Raw genomic sequence first — 26778 nt, forward strand, 5'->3', positions numbered from 1 at the left:
CTTGGTGCTTTTATCTGTTTAATATTAAGAATAATTAATTTAATTAACTGGTAAAATTAGAGTAGTAATAAGCATCTGATCTCAGTTCCTGAGAAAAAAAATGATTGCAGAGCTTGAAAATGTCGCCACACGCTAGATGGTGCTGATAGTTTTTTTTCTGTCGACACTAACGCCAGTTTCTGCTCTTGTAAGTTAACCGTACTCTGACAGATTTCTTAAGGTTAATTTCTTATTTTTTTATATTAATTTTTTCTTATAATTGTTATAGATATCGCAAAACTTCAAAAACGCATCAAAACTTTTTTACATATGCATTTTTGTTACTTTTTCATGAGGCACAAAAAAATCAGGGGAGGGGGGTCAATCCCCTACCCCTGGATATGGGCTTGGGCCTGATATACAAGAGAATTTTCGAGGAGGATAGTTAATCCATAATGAGTTTGAAACTAAAAATACATTTTAGGTGCAAGTATTCAATCTTGTGTACAACCCTGTATGCAGGAAGTAGGAGTGAAGTGTGACAGCTTCCTTAACCGTTTATTAGGGTTAACCTTAACCTTATATGGTTTTTCTTATAATGGTTGATTATTAGGTTAAGGTATAAGGTTATTTTTTATTTTCTCGCGAAAGCAAAGGCCCATTCCTCAACTTGCCTTCTTTACGCTGATTTTAACCTGCTGTATTAAAAACAAGGCAGGATTTGAACATATATATCTACGGAAATGAATATCACCAGTCGGGTATCAAAAAGTCGTATCTAAAGAATTATAAATTGTCAGAAGAGAAAATAAAAAACTTCACAACTTTTTATTTCCCTTCCTATAACTAATAACGGATTGATACGTAAAATCAATTCATATCAATCTGATTTCATTTTACAGTTATCAGAGGGTTTTTGTATTATGTACTGCAATTAAGTATTGTGGTTTTTGTTTTCATTTCCGAAAATTTACAATTATGGAGATACGGTCTTTTTGATGCCCGACTGAAAATGTGCTCACTTAGCTGTATTTGATTTAGTTTCCTAGTTTTCAGCAATACTGAAAACTGTAAAAATTTTATTTCAAATGTTTCGAAAGCCTTCATTTTGTAGAAGTAAAACTTAGGTACAAAGGGTGGGAGGTCGGGCCGGCAGGAATTTTTATATTTAGTGTAATTTCGGGTGATTTTATACCTTACCGTCACTTTTTACTGTTATTGAAGACTTTTTATAGTATGTTATAAATTGTAAAAAGAAGATAAAGTTATATTGTAAAAAGAAGAAATTATTAAAATTATTATTATAAAAAGAAGAAATTATTAAAAAGAAGAAATTTAAGAACAAAGAGATTTTTATATCTAATTTTCTTCCATTTTTAAGTTCTTTAATAACAAATAAATGATAAACCACACAATAGTTTGCTTTAAAATGGAACTCACCGCCAGTTGAATTCCGCCTTTTGAAACTGATGATAGGTTTATAAGGATATAGGTATTATATATATATATATATATATTATATATATATATATATATATATATATATATATATATATATATATATATATATATATATATATATATATATATATATATATATAATATATATATATATATCACTCTCTCTCTCTCTCTCTCTCTCTCTCTCTCTCTCTCTCTCTCTCTCTCTCTCTCTCTCTCTCTCTCTCTCTCTCTCTCTCTCTCTCTCTCTCTCTCTCTCTCTCTCTCTCTCTCTCTCTCTCTCTCTCTCTCTCTCTCTCTCTCTCTCTCTCTCTTGATTTATCATCTTTTTATAATTTATTACTGCCCCTTGACTCTCATCAATACGAATAGAATGGGTAACGGTATCTTCTGGAGCTTGTCCAAAGCATCACAGCTTTGAGAGATGTCCACAGTCACTTCGGTTATGTCAGACGAGACCGTTGAGACTATGCCCCTGGTGCAGAGTTCTGTTTCGAGCCGATACAGGTACATATATTTTAGTATCCTTTTTTTTAAACAATTTCCATTGTGCACATTATGAGAATTTTTTTTGTTTTGTTTTTTTAGCCCTGCCAATTTTTGAAGTCCTTTTTACTGAAGATCTTCATATTTTTACCTTGTAAAATTTGGAATATATGAACCTCCACCGCCTAATATAAAAACATGTGAGGGATAAGTGTGAAAAAAGAAAAAACAGACAGAAAGTGTGAAAAGTATACAAAATTATGGTAAATTGCGGAAATATACACTTGTAGTCATGTGCACCGATATTTTAAATAACGTATATAGACTGAACTGGAGATGCTGTGCATTGAATTGAAACCATACAAATTGATTCTGTTCGAATTTTCACAAATATACGCATTTTACTTAAAAAATTTTTAATTCGCTCAACACAGTAATTGATTTGCTGATGGTGATTGTTGAGATATATTGTATAAATGTGCGTCATCTTTTTTTATTTCTGTTCCCTTGTCGTTTTTCTTGCGAAGTTTCCTCGTTTATATAATAGAAAAGAATAGAAAGCTATTTAGCTATTTAGCTAAAGTTATATGCTTTCACCTATCGTGTGTACACTTCAACTGTCCAATTGAAAAATATCCTATGTTTAGTGCTATATCCTATGTAAATTGCTAAATCCTATGTTTAAATATGTGTCATCTTTTTGGTTTTTGTTCCTTTGTTGTTTTCTTGTGAAGTTTACTACCACTACTACTAATAACTCACATGGGTGAACGTTTCTTTCACCCATGTTCGTTTTTCCATTAAACGTTGGGAATAACGTTTCTTGCCATCATCAACTACTTGCTGGTAGAATATACCGACAAATACAAATTTGTCGACGATTTGTAGCTCTTACTCCCCTATCTTCTTCTTGGCAATGTTCCCACCAAACAATTCCCCGAAATCACTTTCGATCCACTAGGTTTACAGTGCTCTGATACGAAAATGACTATTAACTCTGTTAAGTCAAAAATACTTAGACTGAACCCGCTTAAGAGCGATTTCGCCCCCCCTTGAAATTTCTTTCCCTGTTGTGAGTGAGGTGAAGATACTAGGTGTCTTTTCTCACGTGATTGCACCTTTACTACCCATACCCATTACTACCCATATTTACTACCCTTTTAAAAATGCGTCGCTTCGGGTGCAACGCCCACAGTTTTCTACGGGCATACTTGTGCTACGTACGCCCCATACTTGAATACGCCTGTCCCGTCTGGGGCCCGTCAGTATATAGAACCGCCTATCTAATACAGGAACGGGAGTCAAGCCAAAAACGGGCAACCAGGCGAGTAATGTACCGTAGTCGCAGGCGAGAAATGTTAAAAAAGAAACATGTAGAAAAATCAGCTAAAAAGCCAAAAATCTATGGCACCCAACAGTTTAACAAGGTTCGGCTTTTCTTGAAAGGAATGGTTGTCTTTGAGAATCAGAGATAGTTAAGGCTTGAATTTTTACGTACGAAAAGCGTTGTCAAATTTGGTTAATTAGTTTTTCTTATTTATTTCTGGGTTTAGCGTGGTAATACTTGAGAAATTGCAGCAGCACCCTAAGATACCATAATTTTAAAACAACCAGAATAAAACTCATAAAAAAACCGCGGGTTTCAAGTACGAATAGACCTAAGATAGATCCAGGTAGGGGGAGAGGGTTTAGTCTGAGAGGGGTTTTTAGTGGAACAATAGCGAAACTATACTGTAATAAAGAATTATATTTCAGCCGTTTTTATCTTTTTTACCATTTTTTAATCCAACTTTGATGGATTAAAAATGGATAAGAGTAAAGCAAATTTTATTGAATCGTAAAATCCTAGTTTATGGAAGATCATCCAACTGTTACCGGTGGGTAAAATAAATTGGAATGGATGGAGTGACTTAACTTGACTAAATGCTCCTACTGGTGGTCCAGCGTAGAGGGACACCTGACTCTTCGCTTCCAATCGAAATTGTCTTGTGCAAGCGTGACTGCTTCTTGTAGATCACTACGGACCATTGAGAGGTACTGGGTAAGGCTGTCCCTCGATCTGATTTGGGGCCTCCTGCCGAGTGCCTCCAACCATATGCTGAGGATCAAAACTGAATAGTGTGCTGGCATACGGACCAAACTACCGAGCCAACTTAGGGTTTGTGTAGCGAGCTGACGAAAGTCGGGAATGTGATCAGTTACGGCCAATCTGATCTGTAGTAATAGAGCGGAAAAAAATACTTAAGTATCGTGAAATAGTTATTAATGAACATTGATCTTTTAATGATCATATTGGATTTTGTTGATTTTAAACTTTTCGGGGATTATTGGAATGATGCTTAAACTAAGGCATATATTTCCGCCAATTATAAGATAAAATGTTTATTTTGAAAAATTACTATTACAAGTCTCGCTGGACTAAATTCATATTTTGGAATCAAACAAAAAACAGGACATAGGTATTTAAAAGAATAAAGCTATGTGTGATAGAAAACCAAGAGAATCTGTAATAGGTGATTATAAACGTTTATATATTTTATCTTTTTACGGAGTTATTAAATTTCATGGAAATTCACCTATTGAAGTTTACATTTTGCCGTGTTTTGGATTGATTTCAAGTTCAAGTTCAAGTTCCTTTTATTACCAATATCCATCCATTTATAAAGAAAAAATATCCCAAAGGGCTCAATGGCCCGTTATTTGGGAAAAAAAACAACAAAACAAAACATAAATAACTATTAATTACATTCATACTTAAAATATATTTAGAGTCTACTCACCAATCCTCACCCGAGTACAACCGGTCTCCGCACCACCTACTTACAAAAAATAAATAAAAATAAAAAAAATATATATACATCGAGGATCCAACACTCACACCACCCAAATCTAAATAAATAAATTCAATCTAAATAATTAAATAAATAAATTAAATCTTGATAACTAAACAATATAAATAACTGATCAATATTATAATTTAATTTTTTTTTTTTTTTATTAAAAAATTCTTCAACCGTTTCTTGAAGGATCCTATGGTACAGGACCGTCGAATCCCAACAGGAATGGAATTCCAGGCACGTCCGACAGCAACTATCAGACCAAAGTCCGAGCGCACTGCAGGGGTGGATGGCACTAGCACATCATCCTTGTTTCTAGTTTCATAAGGACTGACATTTCGAACAATTTCAAAAAGCCCGGAAAAACTTGATGGAAGGTCTCCACGGAAATACTGAAACGCAATGAAAGAGAGGTGTAATGTATGAATATCTTTAATCTTCAGAAGTTCAACAGAAATATGGGTGGTAGACTGAAGAACTTTTGCTGCTTTCAGTTGGAGATTATGTAAAGGTGTAAGTAGAGATGGAAATGTTGACATCCACACTGACGAGCAGTAGCATAAATAAGGGTAAATAAGAGAGAAATATAATAGACGAAGGATAGAGAAAGGAAAGACTCGCTTCAGCTTTCGAATAATTCCAAGGCCTCGAGAAACCTTTAATCTCATTGACTCAGTATGCCGTTTGAAAGATAGATTTTCATCCAGAAGTATCCCAAGGAATCGAATAAACCGGTCAGCTGGGCGGGATATGGATCCCTTAGATGTTTTAAGCTCTGTCACTGTAGGGCAGCTTTTGCCTATGCGGGAGAATATAAGAAGAAACGATTTTTTTACATTCAAAGCTAACAAATTTGCATCAAACCAACGATATATATTTTCTGCCATCAATTGTAGCTTGAGGATAAGAGATGATTCATCAGGTGCTGCAGCCCCCAGGGTGGTGTCGTCGGCGAATGCAAAGAGTTCTTCATGTTGACCAGGCGTATCCAAGGCTTCAACCACAGCATCTCCTTTCTGGCACAAATGACAACAGAAATCAGATCGTGGGTTGCTAAATAGTCGATAGAGGTCGTTGACATATATGAGGAAAAGGGATGGCCCAAGAACTGAGCCTTGTGGCACTCCATATTCGACTGGAATATGCTCATCACAAGCTTCAACTGCAATGGATCGGCCAGTTAGGAATGAAGAAAACCAGGACAGAGCTTCTCCACGAACGCCTTGATGCGACAACTTACCAATAAGTATCTCGTGTGTGAGGCTGTCAAAAGCTTTCTTCACATCAAGGAATATTGCCGCAGGTATAAGGCCGAAGTCTAAAGACTGTCGTACAAAATGAAGAAGCATATTACATGCGTGTTCTGTTGAGCACTTCTCCCGAAAACCAAATTGGTGCCGATGAAAAAACTTCTTCGCGTCTAGGAAACTCAGCAAACGCTTTAGCATAGCCTTTTCAAATATTTTAGAAAAGACGGACAGGAGAGATATAGGCCTATAGTTCTCCGGGTCCTCCTGGTCACCTCCTTTAAATAGTGCTATCACTCGTGCCAACTTGAGACGCTGAGGGAATATTCCGAGCTTGAATGACTGGTTAACTAAGTGGCACAGTGGTGTAATAATTGAGGGAAGAATCTGTTTGATTAATTTGGCCGGAATTTGGTCGAATCCAGATGAAGAATTTTTCAATGACGAAATTATTGTTATCAGTTCCTGCTCCGTAACTGACTCAAGAACCATTGACTTTACACAGGAAGGACCGAGGAACTGCTTCCAAGTTCTAGTACTTGAAGAAGGAACCACACCTAACGCCGTTGTTTTCCCAACCTCAGCAAAAAATTTAGTCATCTGATGTCGTACTTGGTCTTCATCCAAGAGAAGCTGATTCTGAACACTAAGTGATTTAGGGAGCTTTCTAGGTCTTGCCGATGGTTGCGTAACTTCCTTAATTACATCCCAAGTTTTCTTAATATTTTTGCCACAATCCGCAAACCTTCGGGAAAAATATGTAATTTTAGCTTTTCGAATCAGAGTTTTAAGCATTTTCCGGTATAGTTTAAAAGTCTCTAATTTAGCATCACTTGGTCTGTTCCTATACTCTTTCCAAAGGTTCTGTTTTCTCTTTATTGACTTTAGTATTCCAGCTGTAGTCCATGGGGCTATGGGTGTTGATCTCTTAGAAAGACTTGGTTGGGGTGTTCGGCAATGGTGGATAAATTTCTTCTTTACTGTTTCATAAAAAAAATCAAAAGCCTTATTATAATTTTCTAAGCTCACCCTCTCAGGTATTGTAAACTCCCATGACGTAGTGAATAAATCATCTTTGAGCTTTTCGATGTTTGCTGGTGTATATCGGAATCTTGGTTTATTATCAGGGACTATTCGGCGGGCAGACCGGGGGAGTGGAAGTAAAACTCCTACTGGAAAATGATCCGATGTATCTGATAGTAGCACTTCATTTTTTACAGAATGTATAGATGAGAACACATTGTCAATTAAGGTTGCAGATTGGTTTGAAATTCGTGTAGGGATATTTATACAGGGAGTTAACCCAGACGAGATTACTAGTGCCAGTATATCACAAGCCAGACTCGATGACATATCCATCATGTCAGCGTTAAAATCACCCATTAAAATTATTTCTGCCTTTTCAGACAATACTTTCCCAAGAACAATCTCTAATATTTCCATAAATTGTTTCATTGATCCACTTGGAGATCTGTATATTTCGCCAATTACTATCTTTTCATTGGAGCTAGTAGCCAATTCTATGAACAGAGATTCAAATACCCGTTCAATGTTTATAGACAGATCATCTCTTCTTACAACTGCCAGATTACTCAATACATAAAATCCTAGCCCCCCCTTTTTTGCTATCTTTCTATTTAGAAATATTGAATTATATCCGGGTATATCCATAAGTAGCTGGTTCTTTTCATTTAAAAAAGTTTCACATAATCCAATAATTCCAGGGCGAGAATTCTTACATATAAGCTGTATATCATCCAGGGAAGAATTCAGCCCTTGAGCATTCAAATGCACAACCCGGAGGACATTCTCCCACCGAGCCCCAACATCCCATAGCCCAAACTCCTCCACAAAATTACTATCAATCATATTATCTAAATTTTCATCAAAATTCATATTCGGTGTTCTTCCTATCGGGTTATTCAAAATTTCATTAAAATTTACTCTACGACTTTCATATTCATCTAATTTCCTTTTCGTGAGATTAGCGTCAGTCCTCGATGAAAACTCAATTTCATACATTACTACTTACCAATATAGGTGATGAATAGAGACCACGCTGTAGTCGAGTGAACACGGGCGACGCAGACATCCTAATGACAGCAAATTCATAAGGCGAAGGCACGAACTTGAATTTTCGCTCTGGAACGGAAAAATATTTACAAGTAAAAAAGTAAAGAAAAGAGTAAATAACATGGAAAGAGAGAAATATAAGAAAATAAATATATAAAAAAACATAGATACGCACATTGCAAAAGAAAGCAAAAAAGGAGTAAATAATATAGTAAATAGAGAAAAGGAAAAATAGGACAATAACTAAAAAAAAAAACACACACACAGATACGGACGTTGCAAAAAAAAGAGCAGCAAAATTGCATCCCCTCACTTTACTGAGGCGAAAATACTCGATAGTTTACGTCACGCGTCAGAAGCACCATCACTAATAACTGCGGATAAAACCAAGGCGAGGGGGTCATGGCATGCATCACTGAACTTAACCCAGTTTGAGCTAGAAGTTTTTTTTGTTTCTAGCCATAGTTTAGTACCCTGTTGCATGACTTTAGTTTGAGATACTTTCTCAGCGGTTACTTTGGAATTTCGAAGCTTGTAAGCCGTACTCAAAAGTTCTTTCCGACGCTTTGCAAGTTCAGATGGTAGGTCATTACTGATGCTCTTTCCTGTGCCTTTTAGGCTACCAACACAAGCCATGATCCTGTCTTTATACCTAAGATTCAGAACAGAGACAAAAATAGGGTCCGAAACGGGGCGAGAGTTCGAGCGGGAAGGGCGCTTGGTCTTGTTTCTAATTCTGTACATCGCCGTGAATTTTATATCCTTCGAGTTTTGTACTGGCATTCCTGATAAAAAGTCGTGGACTGTCTCTTCAATATTCTCACTATCCTTATTAGGAATTCCGTGAATCAGCAGATTTTTGCGTTTTACGTACAATTCTGTACTCAAACACTGTTCTTTAACCGCTATAATTGCATTTTTCAAATCAGAATTCTCTTGTTTCAGAGCTGAATTCTCTATACGAAGATTTTCGATCATTTGCTTTAAGTCATCCATACGCTCGTCGAAATGCTTTTTTGTGACCGACATCGTTAATTATGCAGTAAAAATTCGCCTCCGTAAATGAAATTAGCAAAATGACATTTCAAAGGGACTTACAGGCGTGGGCCCCTTTCTGCATAAAAATCTAAGGGGCCCCGTAACAAACAGCGCAAAAATTGTGAAAAATCCAGATGCGGTTATTAAACTCTCACAGTCACAAGCTAGATCTTGCCTTGATGAATCCTAGATCGCTACTGAATCCTAGATCGCTATCCTTGAATTAAATTGCTTTAATTCAAACTCATATGGGTATTATACAGGGAGCTCTACAAAATTGAGGAAATTAAAAATTTTGATGACTTTACATTCAATTTCTATCCGTTATGTTTGAACTGAAATTAATTTGGAATTATCTTCTGATTAATTGTAGTTATTGGAGGAAATGAGGGATTTTTATGCCTCGTTGAAATGTTTTAGTCTTATAATTTACATAGGTTGATAAAAGAAGGCTATTGGGTTTTCAAATGTGTTTGAGGGTTAATGCTCTGGTGTGTCTGAGAGTGTTGTGAGGTAAACCTCAAACAAGTTTTTTAATTAATAATTTTCTATCTAAAGTATTTCGCAAAATTAAATATTTGAGTGTCAAGCCCTTTAGTCATGGTTGTCACCTTGTAAAGAATCGTTTGTTTGATCAATTTAGTTGACTTTTGTTTAAGAAGTTACAAGATCCAGATATTTTTTATCCTTGTCCTAGGTCCTTCTTGCTTGTCCTGGTCCTTCTTGAAGGAACATTACATCGATACCCTTGACTACTCAACAAGAAACCATTTTGCCAAAACATTAATGTCAAAAGGGTGGGCGAAAGGAAGGAGGGTATTTGTCCCCTCTTTAAGATCCCTCGTCTAAATTTTGAAAAAATACCTCCTTTTTTACAAAATATACGAAGTTAATGAGGAAATCTCTGAAACCAGCAATTATTAATTATTACATTTATACTTATAAGTATAAATGTAGATGTCTGAGCGCGGGGTAATTTGTAAATTAAATTTATAATGCTCCATAAACCTATTTTTCTTGTTTACGGATCCTCGAAGAACTAGAGCAATCAACTGGATTAATGGCATCCATTTTCTCTCAAGTTTTGAAGAAAAAAAAATTTAACCCTTATAGAATATATTAGAGATATCGAACTAGTGACCGCGAAATATTTTGCCTCTACAAGTGCTAATACCAGTTGTCCGAACTGTCGAACGCTTGCAAACTGCCATGTAAGCTCCTTCGTTTGCGCTTCTCTGTCCATCCCTCATTTCAGTGCTTTCACACTACTCCATAGAACCTTTATTGTCTGCACAACTTGAGATTTTACGTTATTCTGTGTAATCTTAGGGAGCTTTTTTTTTGTGCCAAGTAGACTTGAGCTACCTAGAATCCTGCATTATGAAGATTATGTTATGTTATGGAAAAGTCAACACAAAATTTAGGCTATTAAAAAAATTAAATCCTGAGCAATTAATAAATATTAAAATTAAATTAATTAACTTTTCTTAGAAACCCCTTCATGCTTGACCAGAGCTTAAATTTTCATCTCTATTCCTCGTTTTAAATTTTTGAATAATTTTCATATGATGATCTTAGTGATATTAGACGATGATTATGATAGTTTTATGGATTTTTACGTTAAGCTAGTGTGAAAGGACTTGTTTAAGGGTGAAAGTTTATGCTTAACTTAACTTAACCAGCTAGCGCACAAAATTACGTAGATAATGTGAAAGCCACTTAAAGCTGTCACTACTTGCTGTCTTCTATGAAAATGGGATATTTGGTCATGTTTAGACTAATAATATACTTAATGCTTCTTTTTTTTAGTTTTTGGCATGCCATCGGAATGTACCTATTGCTTGGCTCCTCTTGTGTCTTCAAGCGACTAGAAGTTTCTTCTTTTTCTTACTAATTATTCTCACTTTTATAGATGTTTTTATGACAGTTGATTATGTGAGCCACTATTTGTTACACATCTTACTATGAGGAAAATCGAACATTTTCAGGAGTTTAGAGTTATATTATACGCTCTACACTAGTGTATCAGGTCCCATTAGCGTGTCATGACAGGTTAATATAGTAAATTCTAGGCATAATTACCTCTTTTTATATTGGTTTGAAAAGTTGTGCATAAATTATTCAGTTTTGTTGAATTATGCACTATGTTTTCGGCTGTTAGGCTTCGGAAGAAAAATTTACAAAGATAGAAAACTGCTATTATGTTTTATTGTTATCGAGTTAGCAAGTTTCGAGTTTTAGTTATCGAGTTAGTTTGCGGGGTTTTAATGAATTTTATACCACGTTTTTGGCTGTTTGGCTTTGGAAGAAAAATTTACATAAATAGGTAGTTGTTATCGAGTTTTCTTGTAACTGAGTTATCGAGTTACCATGTTTTCGGCGGTAACAAAAACAACATAATATCTTTTCAATCAAAAACAACAAATGAACTTTCTACAGCGTTGGACCGCGTGTACTTGGATATAAACTACTCGTCAACAAATCCAAGCAGAAGCGTTACAAAGAAACATCAATTTTTTTTGTGAAGATAGGTTATTGAAGTATTGATATGTAAATATCTTTCTTGATTTATTAGTTCTATCAGATTTGTTGTTTTTCCAAAAGCACAGCCGTAATTTTCCATATTTCAGCTCAGCGCGGCTACATGGATTAGCGACTATCACTCTCTCATTTTGTTCCCCAAAATGTTTATAAAGTGACAGTCAGAAGGAACCAGGAGATAATGAGAGCCAAAAGTATGCTTTGTTGCTCCTTAGGGTGGAACCTGAAACGCATCTAGACAATAGTCAAACCTCTGTATATACGAGGAATAACTTGTGTCTCTATTCTGGATGGCATGGGTGACTGGTGGGTGAAGGAACTAAGGTAGGATAATTCCCCATGTGTATCACCAGCATCAAGGGTGACACATTATTTGTGATTCACTAATTTGACCAATTAAAAATACAAGAAAAATCGTTCCGTCTTTAAAGAATTTTGTTTTCCTTATTCGTTGTGAATTCAAAAATTCCTTTTCAAATTGTTAGTTGTTACTAACATCAAATGATGGTGAAAGAGTGGAGTAACCAAAAGGAGATACTTTGAAAATGGTAACTTTCTCTTCTTTCTTTCTTCTTTCTTCTTTAAAAAAAAATTAAATTAAAATAAGAAAGGTAAGATGCTATAAAATAGATGAATAATTAAACCTTAAATAGAGTAAACATTAGAATAAATGCTTACATCAAGCTCAAAACGAACAAAATTACTACAAATATTAATTTCGTTCCTTCTTCTTTCTTCTTTAAGATTGTGTTAGATGGACCATGACGAAACGTTTTTTCATCAGGTAGTTTCGTCAGGAAGTTTTGTCATCTTTTATTTATATTGGACGTTTTTGAAAGAGATTTAGTCATTAATGGGAAACAACATTCATGGAAGTCAACCATACAGTCTTCTACACGTTGGTTGAGACGTCCACATCTGACTCCGTAGCAAGTACAAGAATAATTGTCATATTACTGGATGACAATACATGCTGGATGCCTAATAATATTTCCGAATTTTTGAGAATTGCGTTTCTACTTAAAGATTATCGTAAATCTTAAGATATTCGATGATTTTTTGAAAGATCTTCCACGATTATACATTGATTTCAAAGATTCCATCATTAAATTACAAATCATCATCTTACTGGACGTATGACAAACAAAAAAAATTAAAAAGATAATAAAATTCAATAGCCGAAAAAATGAGGGTAATATCTACTTTTGCCATTTTTGCTTCTTTTCTCTCCACTAGCTGACGTTACCCTTGTTTTCTCGGCTATTTAATTTTATTATTCATTTATCACTTTCTCTTTCTTGTTTGTGACGCGTCTTGCATAGCGAGCGTGGCCTTTGAATGTGTCAAAATTTTACTGGAGTGTCTGAACTTAACTTCCAGCCATTTGTCAAGTGCTATTACCATAAATTTTGAACATTAAAATAACGGCGTGTTACCTAACAGATTTCACACTTGTGTGCAAAATCACATAAATATATTACTGGTAGGATTGTGACGATTTCTTTCCCGTTACCTTTAGACAATTTTTAAAGATAAAAAGAGTGCTATATTTCATAAATGAATACAGAACTTTGCTCAAAACCAGATTCGCCAGTTGCTTATTAAAACAGAAAATCGCAAACCTTTGAAATTTGAAAAATATGACTTAAATTTTTGTTATAAACGCTACTAAGATAGTTTGACAGCAGATACTTCAAGTATAACAGAGGCATCAACTTTATCTCACTACGGTGACGTTAAAAGACATTGCAGTTTAAAAAAATGTGTCCAAAGTCAAAATTAGTTTGGGTGTCTCTGTGATCTTGTGCTAAGTGATATGCAAGGGCAATATTGTAGCATCTGCAATAAAACTTCGTACTCATCTTGCAAAATTCTTCAGCACCCTAGATTTTATTTTAGCTGGAATAAAAGTTTATATAAAGAATAAACCTTCAAAATTGCTTTCCCATTTTTTTAATGTTTTAGGCAAAACTCATATTTATAAATGTTCAATTGAGCTAGATTTTGTAAGTATAATTCTGTTGTTTTTTTTCTGCAGAACTGTCTACACCTATTGCGAACATGTCTATAGGCACTACTTTCGCCACAACGAAGGGCCTGATTATTTTTGTTTGATAAGGGTAGCACAAAATTGGCTTAGGTAATATAGCCAGATGGTCGTCTATACATATTCATCGCGGGCTAATGCACTCGAAAAATTGTTTAAACGTAAGCACTTGAATTGCGATGTTCAATCACAATTACTAAACACTATGGAAAAAGTGTTCAAAAGCACTTAGTACTCAAATTGGTAAGTACAACACTGCAGGCTCTTTTTTGGCGTTGAAAAGAGGGAAATTTCCGCTAAGCTTATACTTAATATATGGTAAAAAGCAACTGTGGATCCAGATCCAGAATTTCTCCTAAGAAGTAAAAAAAGGCACTTGAATAAAGCGACTTCGACTGTATAATTTTTTCTTTAAGAAAACAGAATTGTGTATCTTCATTCTATCGTTCAAAAAAGCTTCTGATAACAGCTCTGTGTAAAGAAAAGACAGGCAACATAACTAAATGCAATATCCAACAGACTTCATTCTAAAACGAGGAAGAATATTTAGTTAATCTTTTTTCAACTAAATGTGGATTTCAAACGGAAATTTTTTGGCTTTTCTTCCTGAGTATCATATTGCATAAGCTGAACAACTCTGGGTAGAGAGTTATTGGCCATTATTGCAGTCCAAATTTTGCAAGTTTTTTATTTTCTTAATGTATGCGACTGTGTCAATTTGGCCTAAATCTTTGACCATTTTGATTTAAATCTAATCCGAAAGATTTTGACCGAATCGAATGAAAGTTTGTTCTGGTTCAAATATTGCATATGAGTTTAAAAATATTTAACATTTTTTTTAAAGTTAGAATTGCTCCTGGCCGCTTTGACTTCAGCTAATTCACTCATCAGCCCCTCTACTTCCAGCCATTTCAATGACCTATCAAACCTTGTTGATTATATATGCATACTGAATGGCTGGAGATAAAAAGGGGCTGTGTTTTTAGATGCTGATTGGGATAGGATTGTTCGGGGGAGCTGCAGGAATAGTAACAGAAATGGATTTCGTAAATTCTACAGTAGGATTCTTTGACTGTGTAAATACTAGATTTTTAATATTTTTTCAGGGTTTTTATTTAAAATCGTATATAAAAACCTGTAACTTGTAATCTCCGGCAAAACTTTACGGTGATAAAAGAAGCCATTGCTTCTTTTGCTTAAAGATATTTAGCATCATCGGAATTTAAATTACTTAGTGAACGTATTCTGTCTCTAATGAAAATAATGTAGAAAAAATTGCAGACAGACGAGAATTCATTCGCCTTTGAAATCGTATCCTGACTGCTAGTGGTTTCAGAAGACAAATTTGAGTTGCTACATCAATACCCCAAAAAGATTAGTTTCAGATTTTTATTTAATTTGAAATCCACAATGTGCCAAAGTAACCAGTATTTAAATACCTAATAGAATCATTACTGAAACCCAATTACTAATGCCTTTTGACAGAGATTAATTGATTAAGACGATAAAAAGCAATCAATTTTCAAATCTTAATGTATATCTGCATGTTTGTGGGTTGTTTTACTTTTTCTGTTGACATTCGTAATAATGTGCTCTAGAAAGTTTTATAGATAAAAACTGCTTTCAATTGGAATTTCACAACTAGAGGCTTTTGCCTTTAAGACATGTTTTGTCATCAATGCTTCTCAAATTGATATTGCCCAACAGACGTCTTTCATGCTTTATGATTTCTTCTTCCTTCTTCTTCTGTTTTAGAAAACATGGAATTTTCAGTTGAAGATATTCAGCTCTTTTGGTTTTGATTCACTCTGTGAAATGAACAGACCTACTGAATTGATTGCTTCTCATTTATTTTATATCTGGTCAGATTTCATTCAGTAAATCTTTTATCTCTAGGAGTTGAGAAATAAGAAGATAAACATTGATTTCTGAGCTCTGTGTGCAGGTATAGTCAGATAGATTCTTAGGTGATAGTGAGATTTTGTGGTGTTTGAAGCATTTTAACAGTATATATTGCAGTATATACTGTGCAAACGTATATAATATACTGCAATATAAATAAACATTCAAATAAGCGATGGTCAATTGTCTTATTTTTTAAATTACAATGCCTGCCAAGAGGTGAAGAGGGAGTTGAACTACTTGAATTAAGGAACTGATATGAAAATGCCTGAAAATTTAGCCCATTTTAGCCAGACCAAAATCTATGATAAATTTTACGGAGGTGTATATTGGGGAACGGTGAAAAAATTGGATTATTTAATTTAACAATGCCTTGAATAATTTTTAGGGGTATATGTCTCTAATGGGAATTGGTCTCCCACTTAGATGGTCAGTATTTAAAGTATTTATTATTTTAAAGAAATATTTGAGCAATTTAAATTAGTTAAAAGCTTCTTCTTTATCTTCTTCTTCTTCTAAAAACAGCACTTGGACTCTAAAAACAGTCTCCTTTCGGTTCATAGATGTACATTTCTGCTAATTTATTTGTTTCAAATATTCACATTTCTCTTTCCGATTATACTTCCATTAAACCAAAGTGAAGCAGGTTTCAGGGTCATTTCAACCTTGACAAACTACTTTATTCTACTTTAGAAAATGAATGATCTCCCAGAATGGTGTTTTTCCTCATTTTCAGGCAGCTTGATGTTAAGCAGTTAATTTGTGTCAGGCTTTATTTTCAATCCTGAAAAAATATATCTTGTTTTATTTACCAACTTTGCAATACTATCGCAGCCGAAGATGAGATTTTTTGAAGCCTCAGGGATTAAAGTCTCAGCTTTCTATCAGCAGTTGTAGTTACAGCAACCGGCCTAACTACTTTCCCACATGTCTATGTCGCTTTTGCCGATTGTCTAGAGCAGAGCTAAGCACAATTCTTTTTATTTGACATCTATTAAAGACATGATTCAGCCTAATTGGTGTATGTACGTAAATAGTAAGATAAACATATGAATTTAAGGGATTTTCTAATTAATTTTCGTCAAATATCTATTTTTATATCAACAACTGCTTATTATAATTATGATTTATCCCAAATGAGTATTGTTATTTTTATACGGTACTAATACAATACACAATTGGTATTTCAAAATTGAAAATTAGTTGGATATGTTTTGTAACTGGTGAGAATAAGGGAGAAGGTTTTTGAATTCACAGCACGTGCTTCTTGTGAAAAAGGTTTTTAACTAAAAACTTGTTTGTGGTGCATGAAGTCTGTTTGAGAAAATTCTGGAATAAATGATTTTGTGGACTGGAGACTAGTGGTATCATGAACAGTCAAACTGGCCCCCCAGCTGGGGGTACAGTAGCTCCTACTAGTGTTGGACAGTATTCAGTGGTTCATAGTCCCATGCAGGGGCCTGTAAATGGGGCCCCAGGACCACAGATGATGCAAATGCAGTGGAATATGCCTAGTGGTATGCAAAAAGTCATGTTTCCGGCAGTCGTACCAAATGTTTATGGACAAGTATATACCCCAACTTCCAACCCATCACAGCAGTATATGTATACAGTGAATAACACAAATAATGGACTTGAATCAGGCCAAGTTATAACACAACTATATGGACAGCAAGTGTACAGTAATCGAGCACCAGTGCTGAACCAGGCACAGTATGCTTGTACAGTGAGTTACAGATATAATGGACTTGAAGTGGAAGAATGTGAGTTAGAAGGTATTGACCATTCTCCACCTGACACAAACTTTGAATCTGATGATATGACTATGGTAGATCCAAGAGTAGTGGAAGGACTATGCTCAAGAGGAAAAGAGAATAACTTGAAAAGGAGAGTGACCTCACCTATTAGTAATGAAAGTGTTCAGATTGAAAGGGGAGCACCAAAGAGACAATTTGTTCACCAAAGACCAGACCAGAAGGCCAAAGGCCTGTCACTTACAAAAGATAAGAGAAATATTTCAAATTTCCAGATCCCATTATTGGAAATACCTGAAAAGGAAATGATACATGGAAGTGCTGTAATCAAAGCAGTTGATATAAATGCCAAGTTCTTAAATGAATACGAACTTTGTATGTTTTTCAAGGAAAAAATTAGTGGCAGATTTGAGTTTGAAACAAATCGTGAAGGGAACACTATTTACTTGCATTTAAAAGATGAGAGCGGGATGAAATCAGCATTGGAAATCAAAACTGTGAATAACATAGAAGTAACAGTTTTAACGAAAGAACATGTATCAAGAGGTGTGATGAAAAGAATTCCTTTATATTTATCAATTGTACAAATTGAGGAAAGTATCCAATCTGCTGTGCCTGTAAAAGAAGTGATTAGAATGCAGAGGTATAACCGGGATCTAAAAAAGCTTGAAGACAGCCTGTCAGTAATGGTGGTTTTTGAATCAATTATAACCCCAGCAAGTGTGTGGTGCTGCGGTAGAAACAGAGATGTCTTACCCTACCATAGGAAGGTGATGCAGTGCTACAAATGCCAGAAATATGGGCATCTTCAGAAAGACTGTAAATCAAAGGAGATCTGCCTCAGATGTGCCAAGAATCATCAAAGCCGTGATTGCCCTCTGAAACAGGAGAGTGTAGATGAGCGTACCAGCAGATAAAGGTGCGCCAATTGTAAACAAAACCATTCATCCACTTCATCAGTATGCCCAGTAAGAAGGGAGAACCAACAAGTGCTAGAAGTGGCAGAAAAGTATGGCATGGGATTTAAAAGAGCAAGGACAACATTTAGAAGTTATGCTCATGTAGTCCAGAATAACCTGAATCCTGAGAAAAGAATAATCAGTAACACTGCAGCAGACTTGCAACAAATGACGGCAAAGAAGTTAGTGATTGGGATGCTTATAACCCCAGGAATACTGAGTATTGAAAACTTGCCATTGAATGAAAAGGTAGATAAACTGTGTGAATTGGTTGAGCAAATGAAGTTTGGAAAACTTGACCGCAATGATGTAAAATTGGTTTGTGAAACAAGTAGCACCTTGGAAAACAGAACATGTCCTTAATACAGCTCAAAATATTATCCTGGAATGCATGTTCAATCATGAGAGAAAAAAGAGAATTATTGCTTCAATATTGTGACAGAAAAGACATTGATATTTTTTGTATTCAAGAAACTTGACTAAAACCAAATATCATGAGCCCCTGCAAAGGTTTCAACATCTTGAGAAATGATAGAATAACAGGAAGAAAAGGTGGATTTATGATTGGAATAAGAAGTCATATTCATTATGAAGAATTGGACTTAGCAAGCCAGCAATCAATTGATAATGTAGTGGAAGTAGTTGGAACTAAACTGTTTTTAAAAAATGAAAAGAAAATGAATGTTATATGTGTATATAACCCATCTGGAAATAATGGACTGTTTGGAGAAAGGATAGATGAAATTATTAAAATGATACCAGTTGGAGAGGACCTGATAATATTGGGTGATATGAATGCACATAGTAAATCTTGGTGCAAGTGTAGAAATGTAAATAGTTCTGGAACAAGTTTAGAAAACTGTTTAATAAATAGCCCAATATGCTTAGCAACACCAGTTGGGATGCCAACTAGAGTTAATCCCCAGACAGGAGAGACAACAACAATTGATTTGCTATTATGCAATCCTAGACTCTATATCAAATTAAACATAGAATGTGATGCTGAAAGTGAACTGGCCAGTGATCACAACCCCATATTGTGCACTATTAATGAAGAAGTCCTTCCAAAAGGTAATAAGAGAAAGGGATTTAAAACTAAAAATTTTAACTGGTTTATACTCAGAGAAGCACTGGACGTGTTTGATGTGAAATCACTAACAGAGGAAGAAGTAGAATTATCTAGGAAAGTTGAAATATTTCAAGAGAAATTGATAGAAATAGCCAAAACTGTTGTACCATATAGAGAAATCAGCCGTCACCAAGGGTGTATCTGGTGGAATGAAGATTGTTCGAAAGCCAAAAGAGAATTCATTGCAAAAAAGAGAATATATAATCTGGTGAGAAATCTTCATAGCCTTATTGAAAAGAACAGAGCTTATGCTATATTTCGAAAAACAGTACTTGAAGCCAAGAAAAAATCATGGAATAACTTTATAAGCAAACTTGACTTTCAAAAACCAACATCCAAAGTATATGAGTTTATGAAAAAAATGAATAACAGAGCAACTGTAGGCCAGAGCAACCCACCTACTGCATCTGATAATAAGCTTCTTGTGACTGATGATCAAAAAGCTGATGCAGCTACCAAATTCATGAGCTCTACAATCAGCCGAGGAGATCCGGATATACAGAAGAAGACCAATATGGACACAAAAGTAAGTGACCTTGGAACACAAGGACAAGACAAACAATACAATAGACCATTCATTGAACAGGAATTAATGAATGTAATTAATAAGCTTCCAGATACATCTCCTGGACCAGACGAAATTTTGCCACAGTTCGTGAAGTCGCTCCCCAAATTGTGGATCAATGTACTGCTAGAATTAATCAATGGTATATGGAGGGAGGGAAAATTTCCTGATGTTTGGAAGTATGGTGAAGCAGTAATGCTACCAAAGCCTGGCAAAGACTTATCAAAGATTGAAAACTATAGATACATTACCCTTCTCCCTGTTTTGGGGAAAGTTATGGAAAGGATGGTGAAGAAGAGACTGGAAGCTGTGACACAACAGAAGAAAATTTTGAAAGACATTCAGTGTGGTTTCAGAAAAAATAGAAGTGCAGAAGACAGTCTTATGTGCCTCAAACAGGAGGCATTATATGCTTTGCAAAATGGGTGGATTTTAGCAGCGATTTTAATTGACATTGAAGGCGCTTTTGATAATATGCTTCATAGAAAAATGGTTGGAGGCCTAGTAACAGCTGGCATAAAAGGCCAAATGTTAGCATTTTTAAATGATTATTTAATAGGAAGAAAAGTTAAAGTGCGAGTTGGTGGAACAATTTCAAATATAACAGTGTTTCCTGAAAGAGGAATCCCTCAAGGATCAGCATTGGGGCCTGACATGTACAACATAGGATCATATGATATTCCTATCAACATGAAGGATGATGGAGGAGCTATTTTTGCAGATGACAATACTGCGTGGGTCATGGCGCGTGACACCTACCATATAAAGACCCTAATAACCCAGGTCATTGCAAAATTAGAAAAATGGTCCAAAGAAGCTGACTTAAAGTTTTCTGCAACAAAGACGAAGGCAATTGTTATCACTAGGAAAAGAATTGGAACCCTTCCGGATCTGTACTTAAGTGGCCACCCAGATGAATATGTTAGTGAAGCAAAAATACTAGGTGTAGCTGTTGACAATAAACTTACCTGGAAACCCCATGTGATGTATCTTAAATATACATGCTTGAAAAGACTCAATGTTATGAAGAGTTTGGCCTATATGGCTAGAGGATTACCAGCAGAGCCTTTGATCCAGTATTATATCAAATATGTATTGCCTAAAATGGAGTATTGCTCAACAATTTATGGCACAGCTTGTCACTCAACCATTGCAAGATTAGATGTAATCCAAAACTCAGCCATAAGAATTGCATTTGGAGCAAAAAAAACAGCACCTGTTAGTTTCCTTCTATCAGAAAGTGGTCTAGCAGACCTGGAAACACGAAGAAAGATCAGATTTTTAAAATATGTACAGAGGATTTGGTCTTTAGAAAATAACCACCCAGTTAAGTCAAAAATCATCAAACCTGGTCGCCAAGCAACTGCCAACACATCTAAAGCAAGAAATCAATCCAATTGTCTTGAAGCAGCATTAGAAATTTGTAAGAGTTTGATAAAACTCTTTTATATCAAGGAATTGATATAGTACTTTCCAAAATGTTAAGAGTTGGTGAAATAGGTGTCCCTCCACCATGGGAGGAAAACAGGATCAGTTCAAGATTAGAATTCAATATGGACCAAGATACTCCAGCGGACTTGGCATTCTGCATGATGATGGAAAAAGAGTACAAGGGATACCTTCCATTATTTACTGACGGATCAAAAGTAGATGAAATGAAGCATGTAGGAGCAGCGTTTTGGTGCCCTTTCAAAAATGTGTCCAAAAAATTCAAATTACCTCCAGAGAGCAGTGTATTCCTGGCAGAAGTGTACGCCATTAAGAAGGTGCTGGAGTTCATTGAGGAATCTGTTGAAGAGGACAAGGTTATCATTTGCTCTGATTCAAAAAGTGCTATTCAAGCAGTTGTAAATGCTAATACTAGGGCAAAACCAAATAGAGATGTCCTTATATGTTACATTAAACTACAAGACATATTAAAAAAGAAGAAAGTAGTTATTCAGTGGATTCCCGCCCACATTGGATCTCTGGAAATGAAATAGCAGATTTGAAGGCCAAATCCGCAGTTGAGTCAGGAACACTTGTAACCGACATGGACACTCCTTACGAAGTTATGATATTTGATAAAGTGATTAAAGAGATTGATCGTCAGGGTTTTAAAGCGAATAGAGATTTGACTGGGAATCTTTTTGTGACTATGAAAAAACAGAGAAATATAGAAACGAAGGTGTATAAAGGACTCACTAGATATGAAGCAAAGAAACTGTTTCGACTCCGATCACACCATGCTGGAGTTGGTTGTTACAAAACAAAATTTTTGGGACAGAGTGAGGAATGTCCTAAGTGTGGTGCATCAGAAACTATAGAACACTTGATGATAATTTGCCGTGAAAGCGAACAAGAAAGACGTGAAATAACCGAAATTTTCAGACAGAAGAAAGTGCAGTCGAACCTATATATGTTATTAGGAGGATTTGATAGTGAAGAAGAAAATTGTATGATAGTTAGTCTTGTCATACAGTTTCTGACAAGAATTGCAAGATTAAAGGACATTTGAATTAAAGTTTCAGGAAATACGATTTCCTCCTACTATTTATTAAGAAGTGAGAATCGACTTGCCATAGAACGTCCTCTAGGCTGAACAGCAAGAGGGGAGTTAACGTCAACGTCAACGTCAATAGTTTGAAGTTGCCAAGAAATAAGCTAAGGGGGTTTTATTCTAAACCCATTGAATTGAATTGAGGATTTAGCCAATTTGGTAATGCTTGGGATAATAATAAATCTTCAATTTCCTAGGGGAAGGGAACAACCCTGGTCCAAAATATTGAATTTAATAAGGCTTCTTGGAATGTTAAGGCCTTTTCAGGCTTTGCTTATAGGGGTTTTGGCCTACTAGGCCAAACTTCCTTGTCCATAACCTCTTTTTGACTAAAAATAGGCTCTAATACCATGTCAAAAAATAGTAGACTGTGCATAGTACTAGCCCACTTGATTCCCAACTCAGTAGTGTTTCCAAATATAGGCCTAATTTTTTATTACTATTAGGCCTGTCCAATCTAATATTATAGTTCTAGGTGAAATTCTAGTTAATTGACTTCTTGCTATCTCAGAAAGGGTTTAGGCTAGGAAAATGAAACTTTCAGGGGTGGGTCTACAGGCTAAAGTATGTCCCAGGAAGGTATTTTAAAGTACCCACTTCCACTTTTTCTCCCTCTAGAGGGCCCTGAAGTTTGTCTACATGACATGTCTACCTATTGAAATTGTGACAAAACAACATTTTACCTTAATTTTCAGTTACTGGTTGCTTTTTCTCTGCCTTTAGCTCTGAAAATTCAATTCCTGTAATTTGAGTAGAATTTTGAGCCATATCAATATTTTTTTTTCAAAATTTAGGAAACATATTTGCATATCTTTAAAACCTTATAAAATGGAAATGAGCAAAGTTATGAAGCTGAAAACAATTTTGTTGTACTTCAGTTAAGCAGAAGATCTATTTTGCAAGGTTTCACTTGGCCTCTGAGCAGAAATTGTTTGCCCAGGTAGAGTGGTTTCCTGAATGTACATTAGAATATATGATACAAAAAGTTTAGACTCATAAAAATGAATCATTGAAGGTCAGGGCCCCCTAGAGGGAGAAGAAGTAGAGGTAGTTGCTTCAAAATACCTTCCTGGGATATACTTTAGTCTGTAGATTCATCCCTGAAAGTTTCATCTTCCTAACCTAAACCCTTTCTGAGATAGCAAGAAGTCAATTAACTAGAATTTTACCTAGTTCTAGTTTAGGTACTATTTGCTATCTTGCAAAGGGGTGGCTTCATCATTTTTATTTTAGGGCAATAGGGGTCCAAATCTAGGGAGTAAAGAGACATGGGCTACATTATATTTTTTCTCCAAATTATGTGGGGGGGGGGGCAACTCTGCTCCTTCTCCTTCTAGAGGGCAGTGACCTTTGATGATCTCTAACAATCTTCATGTTAAGAAAGTAAAACATAGCAAAACAGTTCATCTGTTTGAATAAAATATAAGAAAAATTTTCAGCTTCACAACTTGGTTATATTTTAGATCAGGTGCTCCTCAAAAGGAAACAGCTGCATAAAATAAAAGTACTACCACTAGATACCTTACTGGCTTATTCTATTATCTTTTCATATACCCTTATCATATTCATGTTTGTTGTAATGTACCCCCCCCCACACCTCTGATGGTAGCCCTCTAATATAGCCTAGGCCTACTATACTCTTTATTGCTTTTTTTTGTAGTTTCATGTTCTGTATAACAGGTAGCTCTTGTCTTTTATCTTGACTTGACATAATATAGTTAAGCCTTAGTAATTACAATAGAACATAAAATGTACAAATGTTATTATTTTAAATGATTTATGAATATGAGTAACAATGGAGGGAAACATGGTAATCTAATTAATAGAAACATAATGCATATTACAAAGCAAGAATTCTGTTTCTCTAGTGTTCTCTTTGAATTTTGTATAGTATATATCCTTGGGAGCAATTTAAGGATTCAGTAATCTATGATACAGGTGAGGCCTTTGACATTTCTTCTTTTTTATAAGACCTGTTAACTGACAGTGTTAATGTTCTGAACAAAGTAATGATCCCATTATATACTACACCTTTTCCTACATTACTTAGGATGGTTTTTCTTGAAGCTTTGCCTGTTTGATCAAAATTATAGATTTTTCTCCCATGCCTTATAACTGGTGACAGCTATTTTGCATTTGCAATGGTGTCTACTTGTGAATTTTGAATTTTCACAAGTTTCTTGTGAATTTTACTGTTTGATTATTGTGCCTTAGCTTCAACTAACTCTTGATCAGAAATGTACATAAAAAGCTTGCACTTTGTGCCATCAACAGCAGACAAGCTCATGCTCATTAGTGACTTTAATAAAGATGTGGAATATTTTTCAGTGAAATCAGAAATATTACTGAATACTTTGCCAACCCATGCTGTTGCTGAAAAATCTGAGTTACACTTATGTTCTTAACTCTGGTAATTTTTTCATCTAGATCATGTTGTTTATTCAAGTGCTATTAAGCCATCTCTCATGCCAGTGCAAATTTATCAACAAGACTACAATTATTTATGGTACTTGTATAAAATAACCGCTACCTAATATTTTTCATCCAAGTAGAACCAAAGTATAACTGTTTTTTTTTTTGTCCTAATATTCTTCTAAAATTCTAATATTCTTTGTCTAAGTAGAACCTAAGTGCAGCATTATGGACTAACCCGGTTGTTTATGCTTATATTGCTTGTGCTTATACATTGCTTGCTTGTGCTTATGTTTATAACATTGCTTGCTTGTGCATATATTTTGTATTTGTTCTAGGTGCTTGGTTTTATAATAAACTATAAATAGTCAAATGCTACATGGTGTCAGACGTCATGGAGATCACCCACCCGTCAATAAACTGGAATGCAGACAACCTCAACTCAGAATGGACCACATTTGAAAACCACGCAAAGCTTATGTGCCAAGGCCCCCTTGCTGACAAGTCTGAGAAAGTACCATGTGCCTACCTCTTAATCTGGGTTGGTGCACAAGGCAGAGAAATCTTCAGCACGTTTGAGCTTGCGGATGAAGAGAAGGACAAAATCAAGATCTACTTCAAGAAGTTTAGAGACTATGCTGCCCCCAAAAAGAATCAAGTGTTCTCCCGCTATGTTTTTCAGAAAAGAGACCAGAACAACACAGAAAGTACTGACAAATACATAACAGAGCTCAAGATTCTAGTTAAACCATGTGGATACTTAAGTGAAAGTGAGATGGTAAGAGACAAAATAGTTAGTGGAGTCAGAAATCCTAAACTACGTGAAAAACTATTAGCCGTCGGTGACAGCCTTACTCTGGCCCAAGCTGTCACAATATGTCGAGCTCACGAGTCAACCCAAGCACAACTAAAGACATTCGAACAAAAGGAAATAAAACAAGAAGTGGATGCTGTTGCAAAGAGTCGCTCCAGCTTCTCACTTAAAAAAACAGAGTGCTACTTTTGTGGCGGAAATTACTCACCCCAGCATGTGTGTCCTGCAAAAGGGAAAACATGTGCCAAGTGTAAAAAACAAAACCATTTTGCAAAAGTCTGCAAAAGTAAGGCAGTGAATATCGTTGGAAATGAGGCCACAAACACTCCAGCATTCACCAGTGACCTGTACAACCAGGAAGAAACAGAGGTGTTCCTGTATGCCATCAACAAGGACTCCAGCAAGGATGAAATCTCTGCTGAGATTTCTGTTTGTGGGCAGATCCACATTGATTTCAAGATTGATACGGGTGCTCAGGTCAACATCCTACCTTCACAGTACCTGGACAAGCTGTCACCAAAGCCAAAGCTGCTGAAAGCCACGCAACGCCTCACCAGCTACTGTGGATCGACAATACCCTATGTAGGAGTCTGCAACATTCCTTGTCACTACAAAAATGGGCCTACACAGCAACTCACCTTTTATGTGGTTGAGTCAAACACCACACCTATAATTGGGTTTAAAGCAAGCAAAGACATGAACCTGATGAAGCTTGTTCTGAACATTGAAAAATCACCAGTCAGCAAATATAGTGATGTTTTCAAGGGTATAGGCAAACTCGAAACACAGTGTGAAATATACTTAAAAGACAATGCAACACCCACAGTACATCCAGCTAAGAAAATACCGCTAGCCTTAAAGCAGAAGCTCAAGACCGAGTTGGAGCACCTAGAAAGTCTCGATATCATCAAAAAGGTCAGTGAGCCAACAGACTGGGTTAATGCCATGGTCATGGTGGAGAAAAAAGATGGTGGTGTGAGACTATGCATCGATCC

General features: G+C 35.6%; 2 protein-coding genes across 4 annotated transcripts in view; both read left to right on the forward strand.

The window, feature by feature from the left end:
- Window positions 1–11256, forward strand: part of LOC136027654 (uncharacterized) — a 134035-nt gene extending 122779 nt beyond the window's left edge. Inside the window, exons 12-13 of the mRNA XM_065705083.1 lie at window positions 1807–1947; window positions 10931–11256. Of these exons, the coding sequence (XP_065561155.1) occupies window positions 1807–1947; window positions 10931–10992 (203 nt within the window). The 3' untranslated portion in view covers window positions 10993–11256. The remainder of the gene's footprint in view (window positions 1–1806; window positions 1948–10930) is intronic.
- Window positions 11257–16622: 5366 nt separating this feature from the next.
- Window positions 16623–26778, forward strand: part of LOC136027655 (UDP-glucose:glycoprotein glucosyltransferase 1-like) — a 41814-nt gene continuing 31658 nt past the window's right edge. Inside the window, exons 1-2 of one of the 3 annotated variants that reach the window (XM_065705084.1) lie at window positions 16779–16811; window positions 22637–22716. The gene's annotated coding sequence lies outside the window, so the exon portion shown is untranslated. Of the gene's footprint in view, window positions 16648–16773; window positions 16812–22636; window positions 22717–26778 lie in introns of those variants that run through there. The other 2 variants (XM_065705085.1, XM_065705086.1) reach the window with 2 other exon arrangements.

Source organism: Artemia franciscana, chromosome 5 (assembly GCF_032884065.1).
Source record: "Artemia franciscana chromosome 5, ASM3288406v1, whole genome shotgun sequence".
Taxonomy (NCBI): domain Eukaryota; kingdom Metazoa; phylum Arthropoda; class Branchiopoda; order Anostraca; family Artemiidae; genus Artemia; species Artemia franciscana.